Here is a 24,356-nt window from a genome sequence, read left to right as displayed (position 1 = left end):
GTTGCTGCGCATTTTTTTTTCTTCCTGTTTATTTTTTAACTAGCGGGGGGGGGGGGGAAGGGCGGCTTTGCCCGGGCGTAAAATACGCAAATACGCTTAAATATGATATTTTAATTTGTCCAGATTTCTTATATATTATTATAGAGTCGTAATTTCCAAAGTAAAAAAAAAAAGGTATTTAAGGTGCCACCAACTAGAATCTGAAAAAGTGCTGCTAAGGGGTAAAAATTGAAAAATTGATACGTGGGAGTGATCGGATTTTTATCTGTGTTCAAATGTTTCCTTATGTTAATTATAAGTTTGTTTGAAAACACTTTTTAAAGATCACGTCAAGCTGGCGTAATGGTTATCTTCTGGACTCATTGTCTTTAAGTTTTGGTTTCGATCTCAGCTCGAGTTTTTTTTTTTTTTTTTTTTTTTTTTTTTTACTTACAACAAGTGAATTGTTTAGAAAAAACGGTACTCATGCAGAGAGTGACCCGTGCTGAAATAATAACCTTATTATTTAAAAAGCCATTTTTAACATGGGAGGGGAGGGTGTTTTGTACCTATTCTGTACTTTAACCTTACAAATGAATAAAAAACATATCATAAAACTTGGAAATACGAAAAAAAAAAGAAAAAAAAAAGCGCGGATCATTCTCTGCATAAGCCCCGAAAAAACAATACTCGCATGCACATGTCTCAGTTTCTTTCGCGTTTTTTTTTTTTTATTTTTAAAAAAATTTTTTTTTTTTTTTTACTTCGTTTTTTCTTTTTTTAAAGGAAGTTACGTTTAATGCCTACGGTATTTCTGTTTATAATAGAGAAGAATTCTGCATGAATTAAAGTATAATATTTATGGGTATTTTATGACCGGGCAACGCTGGGAGGCCTGCTAGTATATATTATTTATATTAGTTGTTATATACTTTTATCAAAAATTTTGTCCGTAAGATTCTAACGTTTTAAATTATGAAGGACCATTATTAAATTTTATAACAAATTTTTATGCACAAGATAAGAATATAAAAGTTGCTTTCAATAATAAAAATGTTTATAGTGCAAACATGTGTTTGGTAAAGAAAGTTCAATTAGTAATCACAAGTCTATGTTTATCAAGTGAATAAGATGTGTATGTAAGTTAATATACGTAAGTGGGTACTTGGCAGCGTGGCATTAGGTGTATCAGAAATTTGGAAGAATTTTTGACACCCCTAACAGAAAACTGCGAATAAAATAAAAAAAAACAAAAAAACTCGTCATTTCTCTTTTTAAAGTGGGTTGTTTATTTTCTATATAGTATATAGAATATGCTTCCAAAATAAACTATTAAAGTTGTTTAAAAAATAATAAAAATATCATTTTTATTATTTTTAAAAAAACAGTGTTTACAAAATGTTTACAAAATGCCGGCGTGCCTTCATGCAGCCATTGTTTTACGTAATAAAATCAATTGAATTTTACGAGTTAAATATTTTTCAATTTTTAAACTTTAAAAATCTATCAAAAGTTTTCTATTGGTTCAATTTTTACGATATTTTCAGGGTCAATGTGAAATCTTCTGCTCTTTCCAATAAACCAAATATTTTAGACAAACGTTTTTTTTTTTCAAATTCTATTAAAATTTTAATAATTTATGTACCAAAGTTTTATATATCACAAATTGAAGATAAAAGATCAATAAAGAAAATATTCTAATTGAAAACAAACAAACAAACAAAAAAAAAGAATAGTTTTTTTTGGAAATTTACCTGTAAAGTCCAAAGTGCAAAACCTTTTTTTTTTAAAAAGAAACAAAAAAAAAAACGTTGATTTTTTTTTTAATGAAAGCTCATGTTATGCTTATATCAAGTAAATACCAGACGCTGACGGCAAATTTTTCTATTTCATTGAATGTTTTCTTATTTTAGATATTTAAAAAAAGAAATTCAGTCGATAAAGAAGTATTAAAATATATCAATCAAAAACTCGTGTATTTCATTAAAAGAATTAAAAAAAAAATCGATGAAGTGGATTTTTTGTTTTAGGGGAAAAACTTATAAGTGAATGTGCATTTCTGCGGAGACGAAAAATACTAATTTTGGTTAACACACGCAATAAAAAAGAGACATTATTGTATGTCACTTGGATGAATCCATATTTGATAAATTTCATATTAGCAGCAGCAGTTCTTTAAGCTTGCCGCAAATATGTTACGAAAATGCGATTTTCTACGACCCTCCCTTTAAAAAATCCTTTTATTTAAAAAATACATGGAATTTAAAATATAAATATAGATAAATTCTTAACAATGAAGAATGGAACTACCCATTTAATAGTATATTTTTAAAGTGATTTTTTGACATTTATATATAGATATAACACAAGGTGAGAAGATGGGGTAAATGAGTCAGTGCCTTTAAAGGAGGAGCATTCTGGCCCTGCAAAAATAAGTCTGAGTAGCCCCGTCGGCATTCCCCAGTGAGGGCGCCTCAGACAACAATTGATAAACTTGCTCTACCTAAAACCCAGAAGGCAAAGTCTGGGAGGGTGGACATCTTAGAGCAACCCAGAACATTTGTCTCAGTCTGATGACTGCTAAAAAGTCGCAGTTTCTGTCCGAGGTTGGAACATCGACTGGCATGCTATGAAAGGCGGCGCCACTTTGGAAATTCTGTGTTTTTAGAGTTTGGTTGTTTGTTTTATGTGAGTTTATAACTTCACATTGTCGGCTTATTATTTTCACATATATGTGTTACCTTTTAAGGTTTGGAATGATTTCTATTGGTTGAAAATATTTTTAGTTAACGCTTTCTCATGAAATCTTACTTTCTTTAGGAAGTATAGTGGGGCAGATTACTGACTTGTGCTTTTATCACTAAGTGAAAGATTCTTATGGAATATTAAGATAACTTGCCCTCTAGTAAGGAAGAAAGAGAATCCAAACAAATTGGAGAAAGAAAGAGGATAATCAATTAGAGCCATTTGTTTTTTGCATTCAAAGAAATCTCTTTTCGGTTCAGTTGTCATAGAACCACTTAATTTTAAAAAAATGTTTACTTTTTTGTTTTGTGCTAAAACAAACAAACACTTCACTATCGATTGAAAGTTTATAACACAGTTGTTGAAAAACAAAAATGCTTTCTAAAATAATTTTTTAGAGGAGGGATCAGTTTGCTATTATATATCTACTAGCTGTACCTACTCGATGCTTCCTGGGATGGAGTAAAGTTGATTCTTTTGAAATTTTCTACTGAAGGAATTTTATTTTGGTTATTTTGAGGTTTTTTATTGCCTATTACTAAGAGTTCTTTCTTTTTTTCATTTTAAAGTGTAATGAGAGAGATTTCTTTTTATTTTATTCTTTTACCTAAATGCTACTATTTCGCCTTGCAAAAGTCTGGCGATTCCTTGTGTGCCGAACATACTTTTCAGGTCCAAATTGAAACAGACCATAACATTTCTGTATTTGAGGTCCCATGGAAATACGATTATGTTTAGGTCCCTTTTTGGAAAAGAAAGCATAATCCACATAAATAATAATCACGACTTGTAACTCATGAAAGAAAATGGCACACAAGCTGAACTTGTTCCTGCACTGTGCATCAACAGGAGCCTGCCATTTACTGCGTATGTTTCAACCCAAATATTCTAGACTAAACTCTATCGTTGCACAAATTTTTAAATCCTCTCCACCAGGAATCTCCAAAGTTTTATAACTGGAGATGGGAGACATATTGCTTACTATGTGCCCCCCCCCAATGACCTAGACGTGTTTTGTACCGTTTTGCTTTTTAGTGAAACTTGTTCTTCCAAATGTTATTTTTTAATAATTTTCTGGACAAAAAGAAAAACCACCACAATATTTTCACACGTTTCTATTTAAAAATTTCTTCCGGAATATTTTTACGTTTTCCATGAGAGCTCTGCAGGCTGTAGTTTGAAGACCCTCTGCTCTATACTGAGGTGTGTAAGTAACTACATATATTTTGATTTGCTCAGTTACTATCCCTTCGCATTTTTACAAATGCTCCAACAACACTTACTGCATTTGTACTTTCCTCAACGTAAACACTCCCTGACGAACCGACAATCAGCAAAATCACCCCCTTCACTGTAAATGTTTCCAGAGAGCTTTATACTCTAATAGCTTCTTTCTTCGAAGTGCTAGCCTCTGGAATTTTCTCCCTGCCCCCTGTTTCTCTGAATGTACCAATATGCGAAAATTTGAATGTAATGTGAACAGACGTCTCTCTGCGCAACTCCCCACTTAGGATGTCCCTATAAATCTAATTCACAGTAATCTCTTATGTCTCAGTCACAATAAGCCCTGTTTGGGGATGATAAAAGTTAAATAAAAAAAAAAAATTATTTAAAATATTACGTTATTAATTTGTCAATCTTACAAGTATTTTAATGAAATGTGCTCTGATGAATTTGAAGCACTTGTATCTCGTCAACGTAAATACCCCCGACTAACTCGACAATCAGCAAAATCCCACCCTACACTGTAGGGATCCATAGATACTGTAAAGCTTTCTACTCTAATTTCTTCCCTCAAACTGCTAGATTTTAGAATTCCATCCCCACCCCTGCTTCCTCGACTATTGACATAGAGACGTTTAAGTTTAATATGAAAGACATTTCGCTGCTCAACTCCCTACATAGTGTCCATATAGATATGACCCCAAATAGTAGCCCCTTGCATTCAAGTGGCAATATGCCTTGTTTGGGAGTGAATAACAGTATATTAAAAAAAAATGTAAGTTTGATTTTTCTACAACAGTCTTATAAAATGACAAAAATGTTGTTCAATTTTGTGAACAAATCGACCAAGCATCAAAGAAATAAACAACATTTTCTCATTGCAAAAGCATTCAACCAATCAACTATTCTCACATCTCGAATATTGATTATTGGAATTTAATTTTAGTTATGATTTAAGAGGAAATGAAAATGAATTTTCCTGTACAGGGATTGAACCTACATAATTCACATTGAGAAATTTTTGTTTTATACCCCCCTTTTCATCCTCTCGTGATTCCTTCTTCCTTGCCACCATCTAATTTATGTTGCGTAGTGATCGAACAGACGAAATCTCTCTCTCTCTCTCTCTCTCTCTCTCTCTCTCACACACACATTATGGCCATTTAGTGAAATACTGTTGGAAAAGGGAGACAATAAAGATTTAATCGTAGAGAGTTATCTCCCTTTGTTTTGTTAATCACGTTTGAATTTCTATAAAAAATCGCTATACACTAATGTTAATCAAAGAAGGGTGGGCATTTATTACAATGTATTGTATAGGGTGTTATGTACTTAGGTGTCATGTCGAAATTAGTATAAATTCGAAAACTTATGGTAAATGAATGAATAGAAAAATTATTACAAGGAAAAAACTAGGGTGCTTGCTTGCACTGCTTTTGTGTAGATTAGGGAAACCAATACATTTCAGATAAAAACATTATTACGTACTTACTTGTCACGTTGAAATTAGTACAAATTCCCCCCAAATTATGGAAAATGAATCAGATTAGGAATCTTGTGGACCAGCATATTCCAAGTGAAAACATTAATTACTTACTTGTCATGCCAAAATTATGGAACATGAACCAATACAAAATAATTTCTCTTTTAGGGGAGAATTAGAAATTTGGGTTTAGTAGTGCTTTGAAGGCCTCCTAAATTCAGTGCTTTCATAGCGCTCTGGAAGTCTCATTGCTTTAATTTTTTCACCGATCACTTATGAAATTGTTATTAGTGATTATTCTAATCGATATGAATCGCTCTCTCAACAACACGTTTCTGCCCTCTTCTTTTCCAATCGACCACACCTGGCCTCTCACCACCAATGTCACACCGCACAATCTGAACGTCAGCAATACGAAATTCTTTTCAAGAGAAGATGTTCACGACTCTTTTCTTTCTGCTGCCCCAGGGAATTTTTCCCTGCTTTTATATCCTCCTATCTAGAAAAAAAAAGGAAGAGACAAGAAAAAAAAAATAGCTTCTCCCATCATGCTCTGCCTTCCCAAGATACCCTTCATGTATACAAATGCGCTGGCCATCCTTTCCTTCTTCTTTACCAAAGACCGATGCAGATACGCCCGGTACGTTTTTTTCTAACCATATACCCCCCCCCCTCTGATATTCGGGATCAATAAGACACTTCATAATCCTTCATCCAAGCAGGCCTCCTCCTCTCACATTGAGGCCTCTGGAGGGAGAACTTCTTGGGGGGTGACGTTTTCAGGTTTCCTACAGACATTCTCGTCCAGTTGTAAAGAACCACAATGTAGGGTAAAGTCGAATTGGGGTGCATCGTTAGCTTTTTAGTGGATATCGACTTCATCCTCTTCACTGCCATCACTGCGCACTGGCAGGGTTACATGATGCAGGTCTAGGATATGCCGGGGAACGCCATTCACCATCACGTTGTTCTTCTACTGCGTTCCCGTTACGACCCCCCCTCCTCCAGTGAGTGGTACATTTTGTATTGGGGGCTTCACCCACACCTCCTCGCCCACTTTAATGGTAGCTTCTTTACCCTCAATTCCTACCGTTTTGTTGCACGGATGCCGCCACTTATATGCGAAGATGGCTCTGAGGCACAGTTGTCTCATCGTGTCTGGTTTTCGGTGAGATGTTGTACTAAAACACCGCCTCTATGGGTGAGATGTTGCTTTTTTCTGCAGCAGCCTTGATGGTGCGATGATTCCTCTCCACTATCCCATTGCCACTCGGCCGATACGCTGCCCTAAAAAATTGCCTTACTCCCCACTTATCACACACCTCTTTAAAGGCTTCTGATTGGAAAGCAGAGCCATTGTCCATTAACAGTTCCTCAACCGGACCTCTCTCCAAAAATATTTCTTCGATGACCCCTCCGATCGCCCATGCAGTTTCTGCCCTGATCTTTCTCCATATGGCAAACTTCCCCGGTCCATAGTCGACCATCAACAGATACAGCTTATGGCGATAATGGGTCACATCAATGGCTAATCGCTTCCAGTCCTCCACAATGTGTAACTCTCCTGCTTCATGTCTGAATGGTCTGGGGTCTTTCGACTGGCACTCCTGGCAGTGCTTCACTACCTCCCTGACCTCCTTCTTTCTTGCCAGGAATAACGTCTGTTCTCGACCAAAGTGGTGCATTTCATGTAATTTTAACTTCCTCCCCTGCACAGCATACTGAGGAAACCTCCTTTCTCTCTTGCAGCCAGGCCTTCTTTACCCATGTCATCGAATCCGCCTTGTTCTTTTCTGATGGAGCCAGCACTACAGATAACTTCAACTGGAATTCCGCTATCAAATCTGCAAAGAAAAAAAACAAAAAACTTCCACGGATTAATATGGGAGGGGAAACTATCTTCAAGTACTATCCTAAACTGGGAATGGGGAAAAGGACTTCTACTAAGTAGATATTAAGTCCCTCTTTTTTTTTTTCTTATTTTTTTTTTTTTATATTTTTTTTAAATGGAGAGTAGATAATACAGTGGATGTGTTATCGGCAGCTCCAGTAACTCTCGCTTCTCCTTTTTTGTCCCCCAGTCCTCATTTCCATTGAGTGATGTTTCTGACAAAGGGTGAAGAAAAAGCTGCTTCCCAGATCGGTAGTACTCCGTGAACAGTAGTCTGAGATGCCGGAAATTTTCTGTCTCTATGTCTATCCTTGCGGCCATGTCACTAGTAAGGGTGCTGAAGGTAAACGTTTTCATCTGGGCTGACATTAACGGCTTGATAGTCAGGGACCCGAACCTTGGATTAACCACTAAGGAGGCTGTCCTATCAGCAGGTGCAAAGTACTGGGGCTGCCGTATTGCCATTTGGTGAATGGAGTCTGGACCATGCAGTAGTCTCTGGTGGGGCCTCTCGATGCCATACTAGTGGGTAATTGTTACGGTTTTACCTTATCATGTGCTACAAAAAAAAAAAAATCTTCCCATCTTTTCTCTCTTACTTTCCCTCTCTGTACTGCTCTAAACAAGTATGCTGACCTGTTCCACAAATCCCAAAACCTCAACATGAAACATCTAAAAAAAAAAAACACTAATAAACCTAGAACCCCATCCTCCAACATAGACCCCCTACTACCATGTCTCTTTTTCCAACGTCAGGGTCTACGTTCCAACCTTCCAGAGGTTGAAACCCAATTACAGGAGACAAAACCAGACATTTTTTTCTAAGCGAAACTGGAATAGGGCCGACCACCTCCCTAGAGAGTCCATAATTAATGGATACTCTAACTTAAATCTAAATCTGACCCCCAAGATCGCCATGAGTATGGAATATGTGCCTACATTAAAGATGGCTTCCCGTGTGGCAGGGATATCTCCAGAGAAGACCCTAATTTACCTTATATGTGCTTCCGGGTTGTACTTGCTTACACCACCGCACTTATATTTGCCCTCTATCGCCTCCACAACAGCGGAGTTACTATCTTTAAGAGTATATCTGAGAAAATTGACCACATCCTATCTGCTCATCCCACGGCTAACATTCACATTTGCGGTGACTTCAATGTCCACAATGTGGAAAGGCTGACCCACTCAAACAAGATTGATGATGAGGAGAGGTTCTGTCATGATTTTGCCATTGCATATGACCTCACTCAGATTGTTTGCAAGCCCACCCATGTGCCTGATACTACTGGTCAGTACGCAAGCCTTCTAGACCTTTTTCTCTCCACTTCCCCTGAGCTATGCTCATGTGCTGTTCTATCTCCTCTGGGATCCTCCGACCACTCCGTTATATATATTTATAGATAAAAATGAAATATAAGTCTATAGACGTACCTCTCCACCATACTGTATACCGATACTCTATGGCTGACTGGGATAGGTTTCGTACATTCATATCTGATCTACCTCTCCATTCCATGTTTAAAAAGGATGTGTCCTCTATAGTATCAGACCTGATCGAATGGTTACTTGTAGGCATAGACCAATTCATAACATCCAAAAACTTCCAACAAAAACCTAACAGCCAGCCATGGTTCCCTGAATGTGCTGCTGCCATCGCACACAGAAATCACTTTTTCCATAGCTACCAACGTAATAGATGCACTGAGACTAAAGCTGCTTTCAGGACCGCCAGCAACCACTGTAAAAGAGTAATAAAAAATGCAAGAGAGCTATACGCCCAATCTGTTAAATCCAAGGTAGCTGAGCAGCGACTTGGTTCCCATCAGTTCTGGCAAATAGCAAATAGGATCCTGAACAGAAGCATGCGTTCTATCCCAACCATTATCAATGGTCCAGAGGTCATCTCGTCAGCATCAGACAAGGCCAAACTATTTGCCAAAAACTTCGCAGCAAATTCTACCCTATGCGACGAAGGCCATCAACTCCCCGTATTTCCCCCTACAACACACAACATGCTAGGTAACATACAAATATCTGTGTGTGAGATCGCCAAGATAATCAAGAACCTTGATTCCAGTAAAGCAACTAGCCCCGACGGTATTCCAATTAGTGTTAAAAAAGCTACAACCAGAACTTGCCCCCATACTTACCAAACTGTTTAAGCGTTGCCTTAAGGAGAAGTGCTATCCAACACCCTGGAAAACCTCATCAGTATGCCCTGTATTTAAGAATTCAGGTGATAAGTCATCTCCCTCTCAATACAGACCAAAAAGTCTCCTGAGTGTCATGAGCAAGTTGCTGGAATCCATATTAAATAGAGAAGTAGTCAACTACCTCAGCAGAAATAACCTTCTTAGTGACACACAATATGGTTTCCATTCTGCTAGATCTACAGCAGACGTGCTAACAGTTATATCACATAGAATTAGCGAATCTCTCGACACAGGCTTCATTTCTAGGGCAATTGCTCTTGACATATCAAAGGTCTTCAATAAGGTATGGCATAAAGGCCTACTTCACAAGATTTCCAGCTACGGTATAACTGGAAATGTTTTCTTTATCATTAAATTTTTTCTCTCTGATAGGTTCATAAGAGTAGTGGTTGATGAGCAGAAATCAGAGGCCCACAATATTAATACTGGAGTCCCTCAGGGGTCCATCCTGGGCCCAACTCTCTTCTTGATCTACATCAATGATCTCCCAAAACACATACTAAAATCATTCATTGACATCTATGCTGATGACACGACTATCTATGGCAACACATCAAAGGCTGTAAATGACAATGTTCTCTCTGATTCTCTCTCCTCAGATCTTGAGCGCGTGGTTCAGTGGGGGAAGAGGTGGCTGGTTACCTTTAATGCATCTAAGACCAAGCTCCTATCATTACATCATAAACGCTCTTATCCCCATCTGGCATCGATTGAAATGAATGGCTCTCATATAGGGGAGGCCCCATGTTTTGATAAGCTTCTGGGTTTGACCTTTACTCCTGATCTGAAATGGAACACATACATCAAGTCTGTGGCCAAGGTCGCTGGGAAAATGGTGGGATCCTTCTACCACTCCAGAAGATATCTCACTAATGATGCAATTCTCTATCTGTATAAAAGCCAAGTACGTCCAAGGATGGAGTACTACTGCCACATCTGGGCAGGAGCTGCTAAAAACAGCCTATCCTGCCTTGACAGAGTACAAAATAGCCTTCGTGGCTTGGTGGGAGATGACCTTTTCTCTTCCCTGCAACCTCTCTCCCACAGAAGAGATGTTGCGCTCCTGTCTCTTTTTTATCGTTATTTCCATGGTAAGTGCTCGTCTGAGCTACATTCTCTGGTCCCCCCTCGCCAATCTTTCACTAAAAACACCCGACTAGCTGAAACCACTATCAATAATTTTCCCCACTCTTTATCCGTGCCTAAATCAAAACGTAGATTCCATGAACAAAGCTTGTCTCAACTGCACGGCTGTGGAACTCTCTGCCGCTTGCCAGCCCCCCCCCCCCCGATTTCAACTTGGATGTCTTCAAGTCCAACACAAACAAATTCCTGATGAACCGCCCCCTTAAGTAATGACACTTTATCAAATCCCCAATTCTAACTATTACTACGATACTATCCCATTGATTACTGTACACACAATAACCCTTATCCCAGAGTGGCTCCTGGTGACCCCCATGTAAAAAAAAAAAAAAAAAAAAAAAAAAAAAAAAAAAAATCAATCTGTCAAAAGGAAATAAAGTGTGTTTTGATTAAAATACAAAAATTGGAAGAGAAGCTGTAAATGCCTTATATGTTTCCATTATACCATTTTGAATTTTTTTCCTTTTGACGGATTGATTGTTGCTATTTCTTCTGATGAGTTTAGGGCATAATAAATTCACTGATTGATATAATAATTGATTGATTTTGTGCTACGAAACAGATACTGTAAAGAATTGTAAATATCAGCTGAATTAAAGGAATAAATTATAAGATGGTCAAGATCATGAACTTTGGAATATAGTCTTTTGTCATTTATTCACTAATATATATATATATATATATATATATATATATCTAGCAAAAACACTAACCTAAAAAAAATTGCAGCACAAACTTAAGTCAATATAGTAAAGTCTGTAAGGGTATTCGTGAAGCTAAGTGGTATTCCTGTAAGTCTCTAGTGCATATCACGAAATCCAGGATGAAAAAGCATTAACTTTTGAAATACCATGGTCTAAAGAGTTTTTTTTATATTTCATGTGTTTTTCCTTATTGATTTGATGATCAAATAATTTTTTAAATTACCAATTGTTTTTTATATTTCCTTCTGGTTTCATTTTACTTCAGTCGAAGTTTTCAAAATTCAAGGTGTCCCTTCTCAAGGGCTAACACTTGATCTCTATATAAGATACATAGACGTTCGAGTATTCTGTTAGACCTTCCTTTACGTCTCAAATGTTGAGCTAGTAAAAAAGTTAAGAATATTATTTTTCCTTTTTCCAATTGACCAGTTATTGACCAATTAAATATGTTATAGTATATCTTTCTTGTGGTCTTTTGGTCTTACTGGATTTCAGGACAAGAATTCATCTAGTCTGGTGGATTATCCATCTTTATTACTTGAGGTAACATCACTTGGAGAAGGTGAACCATTCCTCGTGAGTTATCCATACTAAGATCTTATTTGGACCGCTAATATTACGTGATTTAGAATATTTACACAGGATTTACTTGGGTTATCCATGTCGAGGAAGTTTTATTTGAGTCGCGAATATTATGTGATTTTTAATATTTAGTCAGGGTTTACTTGTAAGGGAAAATATCTGCATGCTAGGGTGTCCTGACAAACTCCTGTACAAAAAGACCTTAGATACGCGAGGATAGTGTCTAGTATGCATTCAAGTTTGTCTCCAGTAGGCATTCAAATTTCTCTCCTCATATGTATGCATGTATATGTATACATGCCAACAGGGAAGCAATCTGTTGGTAGTGTGTGTGTATGTGTGGAGAGGGAGATATTGAAGCTCAGTCGAGCACTTACTATGAAAATAACAATGGAGTAAAGAAAGACCATTAACGTCTCTTCTGTTCGAATAGAACTGTATCGATATTAATATTTTTACATTTCTGCATGTTTTAGATGAGGTATGATTATTTGTATCAATCGAACTAATGTTCTCGTCTTGAGTGTTATTTGCACATCGTTTCAATTGATGTAACCTCCGACCTTCTACAGAAGGGAAGGGGAGTTAACTCTTGTGCATTATAAGTGAATATCTAAAAAAAAAAGGAAAAAAAAATGCATTTTAAATAAAAACACTTATGTACTCGTGTATCATACCAAAATTAGTATAAATTACAACAATTATGAAAAATGATAGAGTAGAAAAATTACAAGTAAAAAAAAAAAAAATCAAATAATGTAGTTATAAAGCATTTGTTAATTTTGAAGAGTTCTCAGAATCTAGGGGAGGTAACTGTAGTCTAGCAATTTGACCAAATAATTCTAATTCTTGAACAGGAAATATGTATGTTTTGTTACATCTTGTTTATTTCACTCACTCTCTATCTCTAACTGCCTCTACCCTCTACTACCTCCCCCCCTCTCTCTCTCTCTCCCCCTCCTTTTAACTGCTTCTCTTTCTGTCTCTCTATCTCAACGTTGGATTGCTCATCCTTCTCTCTCTTTGAACGAAGAAAAGAAAAAAGATGAATAACTGGTTGACTTAATTTAAATGTTGTTTTCTCTGTAACATAGTGCATATGCGTGCGGGATAGTATTAGCAGTAGCAGTAGTTGAAAAACCGCATACGCAAATTAGGAAGCGTGCACGAGAAGAGAAAAGGCAAAAAAAGGAGAGAAAAATGCAGTATGTGTTCGGGGTAGAGGCAAAGTGTGCATCGAAGAAAATAGACGTGTAAAATCGCCTGTGACTGGCACGGTCGGAGGAAGGAGATACATGACCAGGTAAAATGAAGATGTGACGATGAGAAACTTTTTAAGTGATGCCTAAAATAACAGCAATAAAAAAATTTTTGTTAAAAAAGAGAAAAAAAATGCCAACCCTGATTTTTATTTATTTCTTTTATTTGTTTGTTGGTAACTGCAACGTTATATCTCTTTTGCCAACTAATTCATTAATATTTTTGTTTTGTTTTTATCTTATTTAGTAATAAAAGATGCAGAAGTCGTGTGCATTAATCAAACAACATGTGGTGCATGTATCAGTGCATCGCCAATCTGCAGCTGGTGCTCAAATTCGGTAAGTAACAATTTTATTTTGAAATTTTTGAGATAAGGATTTAATAATTTAGATTATTGGGATTATTTGGACTACTGTTCTCATCTTGGATGTTATTTTCACAATGTTTTGGCTGATGTAACCTTCGATTTCTTTTGGGGGTGAACTTTTTCAAACCCGAGAATCTATATGGGTTTTCGTACAAAACCCTGTATTTCTATCACAAAAGTAGATTGTTCTTGCTCCATCAGCTATGAGCAGGTAGAAGACTTGAATATTTTTTTATTTTATGGAAACTTGGGGCAATAAATAAAGGTGTTGAGTGACAATCGGTTCTAAGTGACAGTCTTCTGAAGGTTGGAGGTTCAAATCTCACTACAAGCGATATTAACTGAGAACAAAAAAAAAAAATGTCCTTAAAGAAGGTCGGAGGTTACATCAGCAGAAAAGTTATGATAATAACATCCAAGATGAGAATAGTATGCTAAACAATACAAGAAATAATTATATTTAAACATAATTGATGGATTCTATATCTAAATATTAATACGATAGCGTGTGTGTTATTTTGTGTGTCACGCTTACATCTTTTTTCTTTCGAGTGACTGTTGTTTAATTGTTATGACCTTCCATTTCTTGTAATAAATAATTTTACCAAGAATTCTTCATAAGTTTCGGTTTCGCTTTCGATTATAACTGAAGGAACTCAAGTTATATATATATATATATATTTTTTTTTTTTTCTTCATAAATTTTGGTTTCGGTTTCTATTCAAGCTGATGCACCCAAGTCATATGGATACAGTTTTTATTTTTGCAATCACAACTTTATAATATATAAGAATCGATAGAAAATTGACCCTATAATAATATATACAAAATCTGCATAAATTAAAATATCTTATTTAAGCGTATTTTACGACCGGGCTATGCCGGGTAGCTCTGTTAGCTTAGATAAATACTTTTGCAGTTTTAACAAAAGAGCTACCATATCAGGGCGTCTCCATTTACACTGAACATCCACAGAATGCCAACATCAATATATTACATATGAAAGAGTCCGCTGTGGAATTTCCACAGGTCCCGCTGTATTTAATCCACAGCTGTAGCATGCTCTTGTTCCATCAGTCATGACTGTGTAAAAGTTCTAAATAATTCAGTTGTATTTTGAGTGTCGCCTGTCCCGAGGATTGAACCTTCAACCTCCAGAAGTGGATAAATTTCTTAATAAAATTCAGTTGTAAATTACACTCTTGTGGTCCATGCAAATTTGACAGAAAGATTCCCGATATTTGACAAGATATACGTGAAGAAGTTCGGAGGTTACTGAAAATCTTCTCTACCACCTATAGCAATGGCTAACGACTCTTTATCTGAGAGTACATCTTTCAAGCTCCCTGGCCTAACGTTCACAGGAAACATGAGTTGGAACAATTACATCGAGGGCATTGCCAGGAAGGTGGGCTCTCTCTACCGTGCTAGAAAACTACTAACCCCGAAAGTATCCTGTACCTCCATAAGGCAACCATTCGCCCATGTATGGAGTATTGCTGTCATATTTGGGCTGGTGCATCGGCTACTAGTCTCTCGCTCCTTGACAAGGTTCAAAAGAGAGTCGCAAATCTGATAGGCCCTGAACTGGCATTTAAGCTTCAGCCTTTGTCCCATCGACGAAACGTTGCATCCCTCTACCTGTTCTACAAGTATTTTAATGGTGAATGCTCTAACGAACTGCAAGCACTTGTGCCCCCACGACGTGAACACCCTCGACAGACCCGACAGGCTGTAAAATGCCACTCCCACACTGTAGAGATCCCTAGATGTAAAAGATCTTTCTACTCCACTAGTTTCTTCCCCAGAACCGCTAGACTTTGGAATTCCATTCCAGGTCCCTGCTTCTCCAACTGTACTGACGTGCAGAAGTTCAAGTGCAACGTGAACAGGCATCTTGCTGCCCAAATCCCTACATAGTGCCCCAGTAGTTGTTTCCCCTGATAGTAGCCCCCTACACCAAAGTGGCAATGTGCCTTGTTTGGGGTGAAAATGTAATAAAAAAAAAAAAAAATGCTATGCGAACAACACTCAAGATGAGAACATTCGTCCAAATAATCTAAATTATCTATTTTCATCTTAAAAATTCAGAAACAAATTTCAGCCACAATGTTATTCTATGTATTTTCGATGTTTTCATTGTTTTTTTTAAATGTCTCTAACATTCAAATATTTCTCAGTAGGCCTCCAGTCTTGCTTGTCAGTTGTACTATGATGTATGTATGTTGTGTAGTATAGAACGCCATGATTAAAATGAGTTCACATTTAAATCGTCTTTCTTTAATTAAAATTTCGGTTGTTGTCCACAATTCAGCTTAATTAAAAAAACAAAAATACAGAAAAATTTTCATGATGCACGTCCTCATCACAGAACGAAAATGACATATTCCAAAAATCACGTGGATTGATCAAGTATGCTTTTTATATATATAGAAAATCGTTGTTTTTTAACGATTTTTAGTGATTTTGATCTCGTTAGTTCGAATTAAGTTGTCTTAATTTAAAACGACGTGGTGGATCAAAACACGAGCCCTCGCTTATTCATAAAATTTGATTTTTTTTTTTTTTTTAGTTAAAATAATGCTTAATCACTTTATATGATGTTTGGAATATAACATTTTCGTTTGGTGGCGCATACGTACATCATGAAGATTTTTCTGTATTTTTGTTTTTTTAAATTAGGTTGGATTCTGTACAAGTACCAACATTTCGTACAAAAAAAGGTAAGACATTTTTAGTTTTATATTTATCTTTTTTTAATTTCGTCTCGAAATAATTGCCTGTTGACATTGTCTTTTCTTTTTTTTATTTTTATTTTACAGGCGTTTACCAAGATCCGCTGTGATACACGAAAAATCCTACTTGCAAATGGTTGCCCGGATTCTGAGATCGCAAATCCCAAGACAAAGCTGAATATAATGGAAGTAGGTTCAATATATGAGTTTGATTTAACGATATGAAAAATCTTTCTTGGATAAAATTAATTTTTTCACAATTAAATTTAAAAAAAAAAATACATAACCTTACAGAAAACATAAAATCAAATGAATTCTAGGTGTTTATATAATCTTAATATTTCGTACAGTCCCCTGTCCTTTACCAAACATGTTTTTCTTGATAAAAAATAACAAGCGTTATCAATAACTGAACATATAATTTTTTTTATTGATACTTTTCTTTATCGTTTCATTTGTCTTTTAACTATTAATGCAAAAATGACACAAAAAAATGTCCGCACCAATATTCATATAAAATGACATCTGAATCGGTGAAGTTAAAAGAAAAAGTACTTGTGCAAAATTTGAACCAGACTTAACTAATCGTCCACTCGACTTTGCTTGGAACATGACGTCATGCGCTTGGGTTTTACTGATGTAAGACGCCGATCAGCCAATCAATACGTGGCAAAGGAGCAGACGATCTTTGGTGAAAATATTGGAAGAAAAAAAAGTCAATAAATTAAGTAAACAACACCCTTTCAACGACCGTTCTTACAACTTTATACAAGATGAATATCTCCAGCTTGAATCAACAGTTCCAGATGCCAGAAGATGTCGTTTCATATTGCCCAACAAAACGATTAATCAAAGCAAAGAAAAATTGCGGGTCTTGTGACGAAAGGTGTCTCATCACTAAAAGAAGATCCGTTAAAGATGAATGTGGATAAAATAAAAAGAAAGAAAACGTCTCAAATTGGAGAGGTAAAAATATATGAATGTATATTTTATATATTTGTATATTTTTTTCCGAACACTGACGAAGCAAAATTTTTTTTTCTTAGAATATTTAATCCAGGGTTTTTATTCGTATAACATATTACATATGGCAGCACATCAAAGGCCGTAAACGACCAAGTTCTCTCCAATTCTCTCTCCTTTGATCTTGAGCATGTGGTACAATGGGGAAAAAGTGGCTGGCTACTTTTAATACTCTAAAACCAAGCTTCTGTCTTTACATCATCAACGTTCTGATCCCCATCTGGCGCATCAATTGAAATGAATGACTCTCTTCTTGGGGAGGCTCCATGTTTTGACAAGCTTCTGGGTTTGACTTTTACTCCTGATATAAAATGGAATATGTACATCCAATCTGTTGCTAAGGTTGCTGGAAAAATGATGGGATCCTTCTATCGATCCAGTAGATATCTACCTGCTGATGCAATTCTCTATCTATACAAGAGCTAGGTACGTCCAAGGATAGAGTATTGCTGTCACATCTGGGCAGGAGCTGCTAGGAAGACCTTATCCTGCCTTGACAGATCTCAGAATAGACTTCGTAGCATAGTGGGGATGCCCTTTTCTCTTCCTTGCAACTTCTTTCTCACAGAAGAGACGTTGCGAGCCTGTCTCTGTTTTATCGTTATTTTCATGGCAAGTGCTCGTCTGAGCTTCAATCTATTGTTCCCCCTCCGCCAAACAGTCACAAGAAGCACTCATTTGGTTGAAAACACTATCAATAATTTCCTCCAATCTTTATCTGCCCAAACCTAAACGTAGATTACATGAACAAAGCTTCTTTCTTAGAACTGCACAACTGTAGAACTCTCTTCCGTTTACCTGCTTTCCAGCTGAGTACAATATGGCCGTCTTCAAGTCCAATGTAAACAAGTTCTTGATGAGCCGTTCCCCTTAAGTAATCCAATTTTACCAAATTTACACTTCTAACGATTACTATGAAATTGTCCTTTTGACCAATGTACACTCTTTAACCCTTATCCTCGAGTGGCCTCTGGGCCTTGATAATTGGTGATTCCCTTGCAAATATATATATATATATATATATATATATATATATAACATATATTACATGCATATTGTTTAGTATTTACTTCAACACAACAACAGTGTTCAATACATGGGCAGAACATATTAGTCTGATAATTTTCCTCGAATGAAACATAAATACTTTCCATACTTTCATACTTATTTTCGAAACAGTTACATGGTAAACAACTAATGATACCCGTTTTTGGTTTAACAATTTCAATTTGTTTCATTGTTATATAATTGAATCGCCTTTATATTTGTGAATTTCAAGTCAGCTTCTGCAAGTACTGAGTCTGCAATATTTATAACTTAGTATCTCTAGGAATTTATACTGGATTTTTTTAAAGCTTATATATATATATATATATATATATATATATATATAAATTTTGTGTACAGAAAGTTAGTTGAGACAGATCATCGTCTCCGAATATTGGCTGAAGAGAGCTTGATAAGGATACCTTAAACGGGCCTTATTATCAGGCTTGAAACCGACGGTACCAATGATCTGTCTCAACTAACAACTTTCTGTACACAAAATATAAATACGCTCTTAAAATTTGGATTTTCCTTTTAATTGAGCACTCTGCTGGAATTCTTTTTCCAAAAAAAAATGATCATATATATATATATATATATATATATATATATATAAACAGGCTCCTTCAGTCTCTGACAGGCTATGGATACTCACGAAGGGGTGCTTGCGTAGCAGTGTCAGAAATTTCGTGAAAATAGTGAATAATTCCACCCCATCTTTCCAAGCTTATAACTCCTCGAAAAATGTAATTCAAGCCCTAATTTTTTTTTTCAATTAAAGGAGTAAGGACCAAGGTTTTATTTAAAAAAACAAAACAAAACAAAACAATGTGTTTTTTTTTTTTAAAAAGGTTTTAAACTTCGGACTTTACAGGTAAATTTCTAAAAAAGCGATTTTTTTTTTGTTTTAAATTTGAATATATTATTTATTGACCTTTTCTCTTCAATTTGTGATATATAAAACTATTAACCATAAATTAATTATTTACTTTTTAATAGACATTTCAAAATGAGAGGCGTTTCACACGCAAGCACTGCTTGCGTGTGAAATTTTTTGTGGCAGGAGGTGCCCAATCTCCAACCACATCTCCCCTGAGTCGACATTGTTAAATACCAGTGGCAAGTGAAGTGTATGTACAGGACGACCGGAAACAAATGCAGACAGGACATACAGCACCTAGAATTTCCAAATAGTCACCCATCTGTCACTAACCAGACTCAACGTTGATTAACTTCAGTGATCTGACAACCAGTGTGTCAACGCGATTATTCCATGTTATATATATATATATATATATATATATATATATATATATATATATATATATATATATATAACGTGAATGGAGATTTGCGATGGCAATTTTGAAATGATTTTGAATATTAAATATCAGCAAAGACGTTTGCAGATGATAATAAAAAAAATAGAAAGAAAAAGAAAAAAATCATGTAAACTGGTACAGAAAGTAGAAATAAAGCAAAACAAAAGAATCATATGGAAATAAAGTGAAGGCTGGGGGGGGGGTATCTGACTTCTCTTATTCGTCAGGCAGTTTTGTACTTACTAACATTTGTATGATGGGGCTGATATATATTCGTCTTTTTTTTTTTTTTTTTTTTTTTTTTTTTTTTTTTTTTTTTTTAGAAATGTCGTGTTTAATTAACACTTACTGTTGAGCAAGAGATTTATTGATTTTTTTTTTCAACGAAGGACTCTGGACTAAAAGTAATTTTGTTTTATTTATTTTTGTTTTTTTTTGTTTTAAACGTTGAAAAACTCCCAAGACAAATAGACACACGCAGCAATGCAGCATACATATATAATTAATCTGTGGTTAATTGCCATGTATATTTTCATTACTACCCAGCTCTACTCGCATATTGAGCACTGTTGAAGTAAATACTGAAAATTGTGATATATAAAATTGTATGTGGACACATGAAATACACACACACACACACACACACACACACACACACACACACAAATAAATGCATATTTCTTTTTATTATATAGTGAAGGATGGCTAACGATCCTTTTTATAGCACTCGAGCTTTTACATGTGTAAGAACTTTATATGAAATTATTAATATTCAATGTATATGCGTCCATTATGTTATTTCCGTTAAATATAATACATTTAATTGTCTCAGTTCCCTCCTTTCTTAGTATAAAATAGAATTATCTCCCCTACTTAATCTATCTATATATATATATAGTAAATTATGAAAATATATACGGCAATAATTTCATAACTTACTACCTAGCTCTGCGTATGTATCGAGCACTGTTGAAGTAAATACTGAAAATTTATGCATAAAATTATAACTTTGTAAATTAATTTATGTAATTAAATGAAATATATATATATATATATATATATATATATATATATATTAGAAGAAATACTGACGTGTCGTAAAAATACAGGTTGTATAATACTGTAAGCATAAAGTCCAAATAAATATTAGTATCAATATTTATAAGAAAATCCCAAGCAGATAAATGAAACTCGGTATACGAGATAGAGCAATAAATGGAAATTCGGAGTTAAATTATTTACTGTTTCACAAAGAAGTACATATAATTATTAGTCTTTTTCTTATGAGTTTTCAATAAATGGTTCATCTCATAAGAGTAAATGTTGTTAGCAAAATAGATTTGGGTCATTATGAATTTTGTTTTTTAGATTGAAACTTTGGGTAGCCTTTTTACACTTTCACATCAAGTTTAATTTTCAATTTATATTATAGATAAGCAAAATTCAAAATTACTCATATCTAGTAATTGTCTGTATTTTTGAGATGAGGTGTTTTCATTTATTGAGATTGTTGGACTGACTTCCTCATCTTGGTTGTTATAGTCACAACGTTTCGGCCGTTTTGCCCTCCAGCCTTCATCAGGTGTTTTGTATCGAACTGGGGAACCGTTTGTTAGGAGTCTCGAACCCAACCCTTTATTATTATTATGGGGGTACCGTGTTCGGACTCCTGCTATGCTCTGCGACATAGTTGCTGATTCTCTGTTTTGAGTGTTACTTTTCACTTAATTACTTATATCTATTTTACTAACAAGATTTTCTCTGATGGAATGAGTCACTTATTGAAAATCCATTGGTTAAGGAAAAGATTTTAATAATTATCTGTACTCCTTTGTCAAACAATACATTTTGTTGACATTATATAACACTTATCCCAATATTTCCATTTATTTATATTAAGTTGAGAAGAAAGTTCTTGAGGAATTTTTAATTTTGATTTCAAATGATGTATTTTCAAATACGTTTTCGTTATAATATCTTTACTTTATACATCATTTTAAAGAGCGTTTTTCGCTCTATCTAATCGTTTAAATTACAATCGTTTTAAAACAATGATGTCTTCTTTTCAGAACGTCGAATACAAGATGAAAAAAAACAAAAAACAAATTTGCACAATTTTCTTATTTCAATTGAAATTAGTCTGAAAAGCTGCTGAAACGGCCCACCATATCAATGAAGCATTTGGTCCAGGGACCACTACTAAACGCACATCAGAATGGCGTTTTAAGAAATTTTGTGGCGACGAGAGTTTTGAAGATGAGTGTAGTGGTTGGCCATCGGATATTGATAATGACCAATTAAGAGTCTTAGTCAAATCAAATCCATGCAGAAGTATTTGAGAACTTACTTCTGAAATAGACATAATGTATACAACTCTCAGTATTAATGCTGGAATCCCTCAGGCGTCCATCCTGGGCCCAACTCTCTTCCTGATCTACATTAATGATCTTCCAAATCACATCCTTACATCATTCGTAGACATTTATGCTGATAACACTACTATCTATGGTAGCACATCTAAGACCGTAAATGACCAAGTTCTCCCTGATTCTCTCTCCTCTGATTTTGAGCATGTGGTACAATGGGGAAAGGAGTGGGCTGATTACTTTTAATGCATCTAAAACCAAGCTTTTATCCTTACATCATCAACGCTCTGATCCCCATCTGGCATCAATTGAAATGAATGACTCTCGTCTTTGGGAGGCCTCATGTTTTGACAAGCTCCTGGGCTTGACTTTTACTCCTAATCTTAAGTGGAACACATACATTAAATCCGCTGCCAAGGCCGCTGGAAAAATGGTGGGATCCTTCTATCGATTCAGTAGATATCTCACTGCTGATGCAATTCTCTGTATAAGAGCCAGGTACGTCCAAGGATGGAGATGTTGCCACATCTGGGCAGGAGCTGCTAGAAAGGACTTATCCTGCCTTGATAGAGTTCAGAATAGACTTCGTAGCCTCGTAGGGGATGTCCTTTTCTCTTCCCTGCAACCTCTTTCTCACAGAAGAAATGTTGTGAGTTTGTCTCTGCTTTATCATTATTTTCATGGCAAGTGCTCGGCTGTGCTCTAATCTATGGCCCCCCCTCGCCAAACTTTCACAAGAAACACCCGTCTTAGAAATCACTATCAATAATTCCCCCCACTCTTTATCTGTACCTAAACCTAAACGTAGATTCCATGAGCAAAGCTTCTTTATTAGAACTGCCCGCCTATGGAATTGTCTTCCGTTTTCCTGCTTTCCAGCTGACTACAATATGGTTGTCTTCAAGTCTAATGTAAACAAGTTTTTGATGAGCCGTTTCATATAAGTTAACAAAATTACCAAATTTCCATTATTAACGATTACTATATTGTCCAATTTCTACTGTACACTCTTTAACCCTTATCCTCGAGTGGCCTCTTGGCTTTGATAAGTGGTGATACCTATGTAAGAAAAAAGGAAAAAAAAAACGATTTTCAACTACTTGAGAGATTGGAAAGACAAAAGAACTTGATAAATGGGTGCCTCATGAATTGAAAGACAGCCAAAAGAAATGCCGTTATGAAATGTCATCTTCTCTTCTTTTACGCAACTAGAACGACCTGTTTCTCAACCAGGTTGTGTCGTGCGATGAAAAGTGGGTTCTGTATGACAACTGGCGATGCTCAGTGGTTAGATGCCAACCAAATTCTATAAAACTTCTCAAAGCCAGAGTTGCACCAAAAATGGTGATGCTGACTGTTTCGTGGTCTGTGGCTAGTTTCATCTATTACAGGTTTTTGAATGCAGGTGAAACCATTACGGCGGACAAGTACTGTCAACAAATGAATGAAATGCATCAGAACCTTTGACAACACCCAGCATTAGTCAACAGAAAAGGCCCAATTCTTCTCCATGACAATACTGGACTGCAGAAGTTAAACAAATTGGGCTATAAAACTCTACCTCATTCGTCATACTCTCCAGACCTCTCACCTACCGACTACCACTTTTTCAAGCATCTTGACAACTTTCTGCATAAGAATGCTTCAAAAACCTAAGCAATATCAAGTTTCTTCAGTGACTTCATCGTCACCAGAACACAAGATTTTTATATTACTGATGTAAATACACTTGTTTTGTGTTGGCAATAGTGTGTTGATACTGATGGTGCTTATTTCGATCAATAAATTTTTGTTTAAACTGAGATATATTCATCCGAATTTAAAAGTTAAAAACCGTAATAACTTTCTTGTCAACCTGAAATATAAAAAGTGACCTTGTCTGTCTGTAAGGAATGGTCACTACCAAAAATACTCTGTGAATTTTTGATCTACACACTTGAAAGTTGATATATAGGGGATTCAGATCTGTAGAACAAATTCAATTGAAAAAAAATAGCTACTAAGTGGTCAAAATTGGAACTTGGCATAAATTAACTAAACGTGTAAGTTGACTTAAAATGCTCCTCTATGCATGCGCAAATATACATTTATACGCTTAGCTGCATTAATTTTTAATTTTGATATCCATCTGTCTTTAAGTCAGATGGTAATGAATACCACTGTTGTAGAAGTTTTGAAAATAGAGAATTGGCTCTTTCATGATAAATACGAAATCTGCATAAATTAAAATATCATATTTAAGCATATTTTGTGACCGGGCAATGCC

At 35.6% G+C, this 24,356-nt stretch overlaps 1 protein-coding gene across 2 annotated transcripts in view; it reads left to right on the top strand.

The window, feature by feature from the left end:
* LOC145291471 (integrin beta-PS-like) overlaps window positions 1-24,356 on the top strand; it is a 106,441-nt gene that overhangs the window by 16,469 nt on the left and 65,616 nt on the right. For both annotated transcript variants that reach the window (XM_080137345.1, XM_080137346.1), the window contains exons 2-3: window positions 13,477-13,568; window positions 16,420-16,521. In XM_080137345.1, coding sequence (XP_079993471.1) covers window positions 13,477-13,568; window positions 16,420-16,521 — 194 coding nt within the window. The remainder of the gene's footprint in view (window positions 1-13,476; window positions 13,569-16,419; window positions 16,522-24,356) is intronic.

Source organism: Euprymna scolopes, chromosome 12 (assembly GCF_053919585.1).
Source record: "Euprymna scolopes isolate OS-2025 chromosome 12, ASM5391958v1, whole genome shotgun sequence".
Lineage (NCBI taxonomy): Eukaryota > Metazoa > Mollusca > Cephalopoda > Sepiida > Sepiolidae > Euprymna > Euprymna scolopes.
The sequence above is the reverse complement of the archived record's forward strand: the minus strand, read 5'-3'. Positions and strand labels throughout refer to the sequence as shown.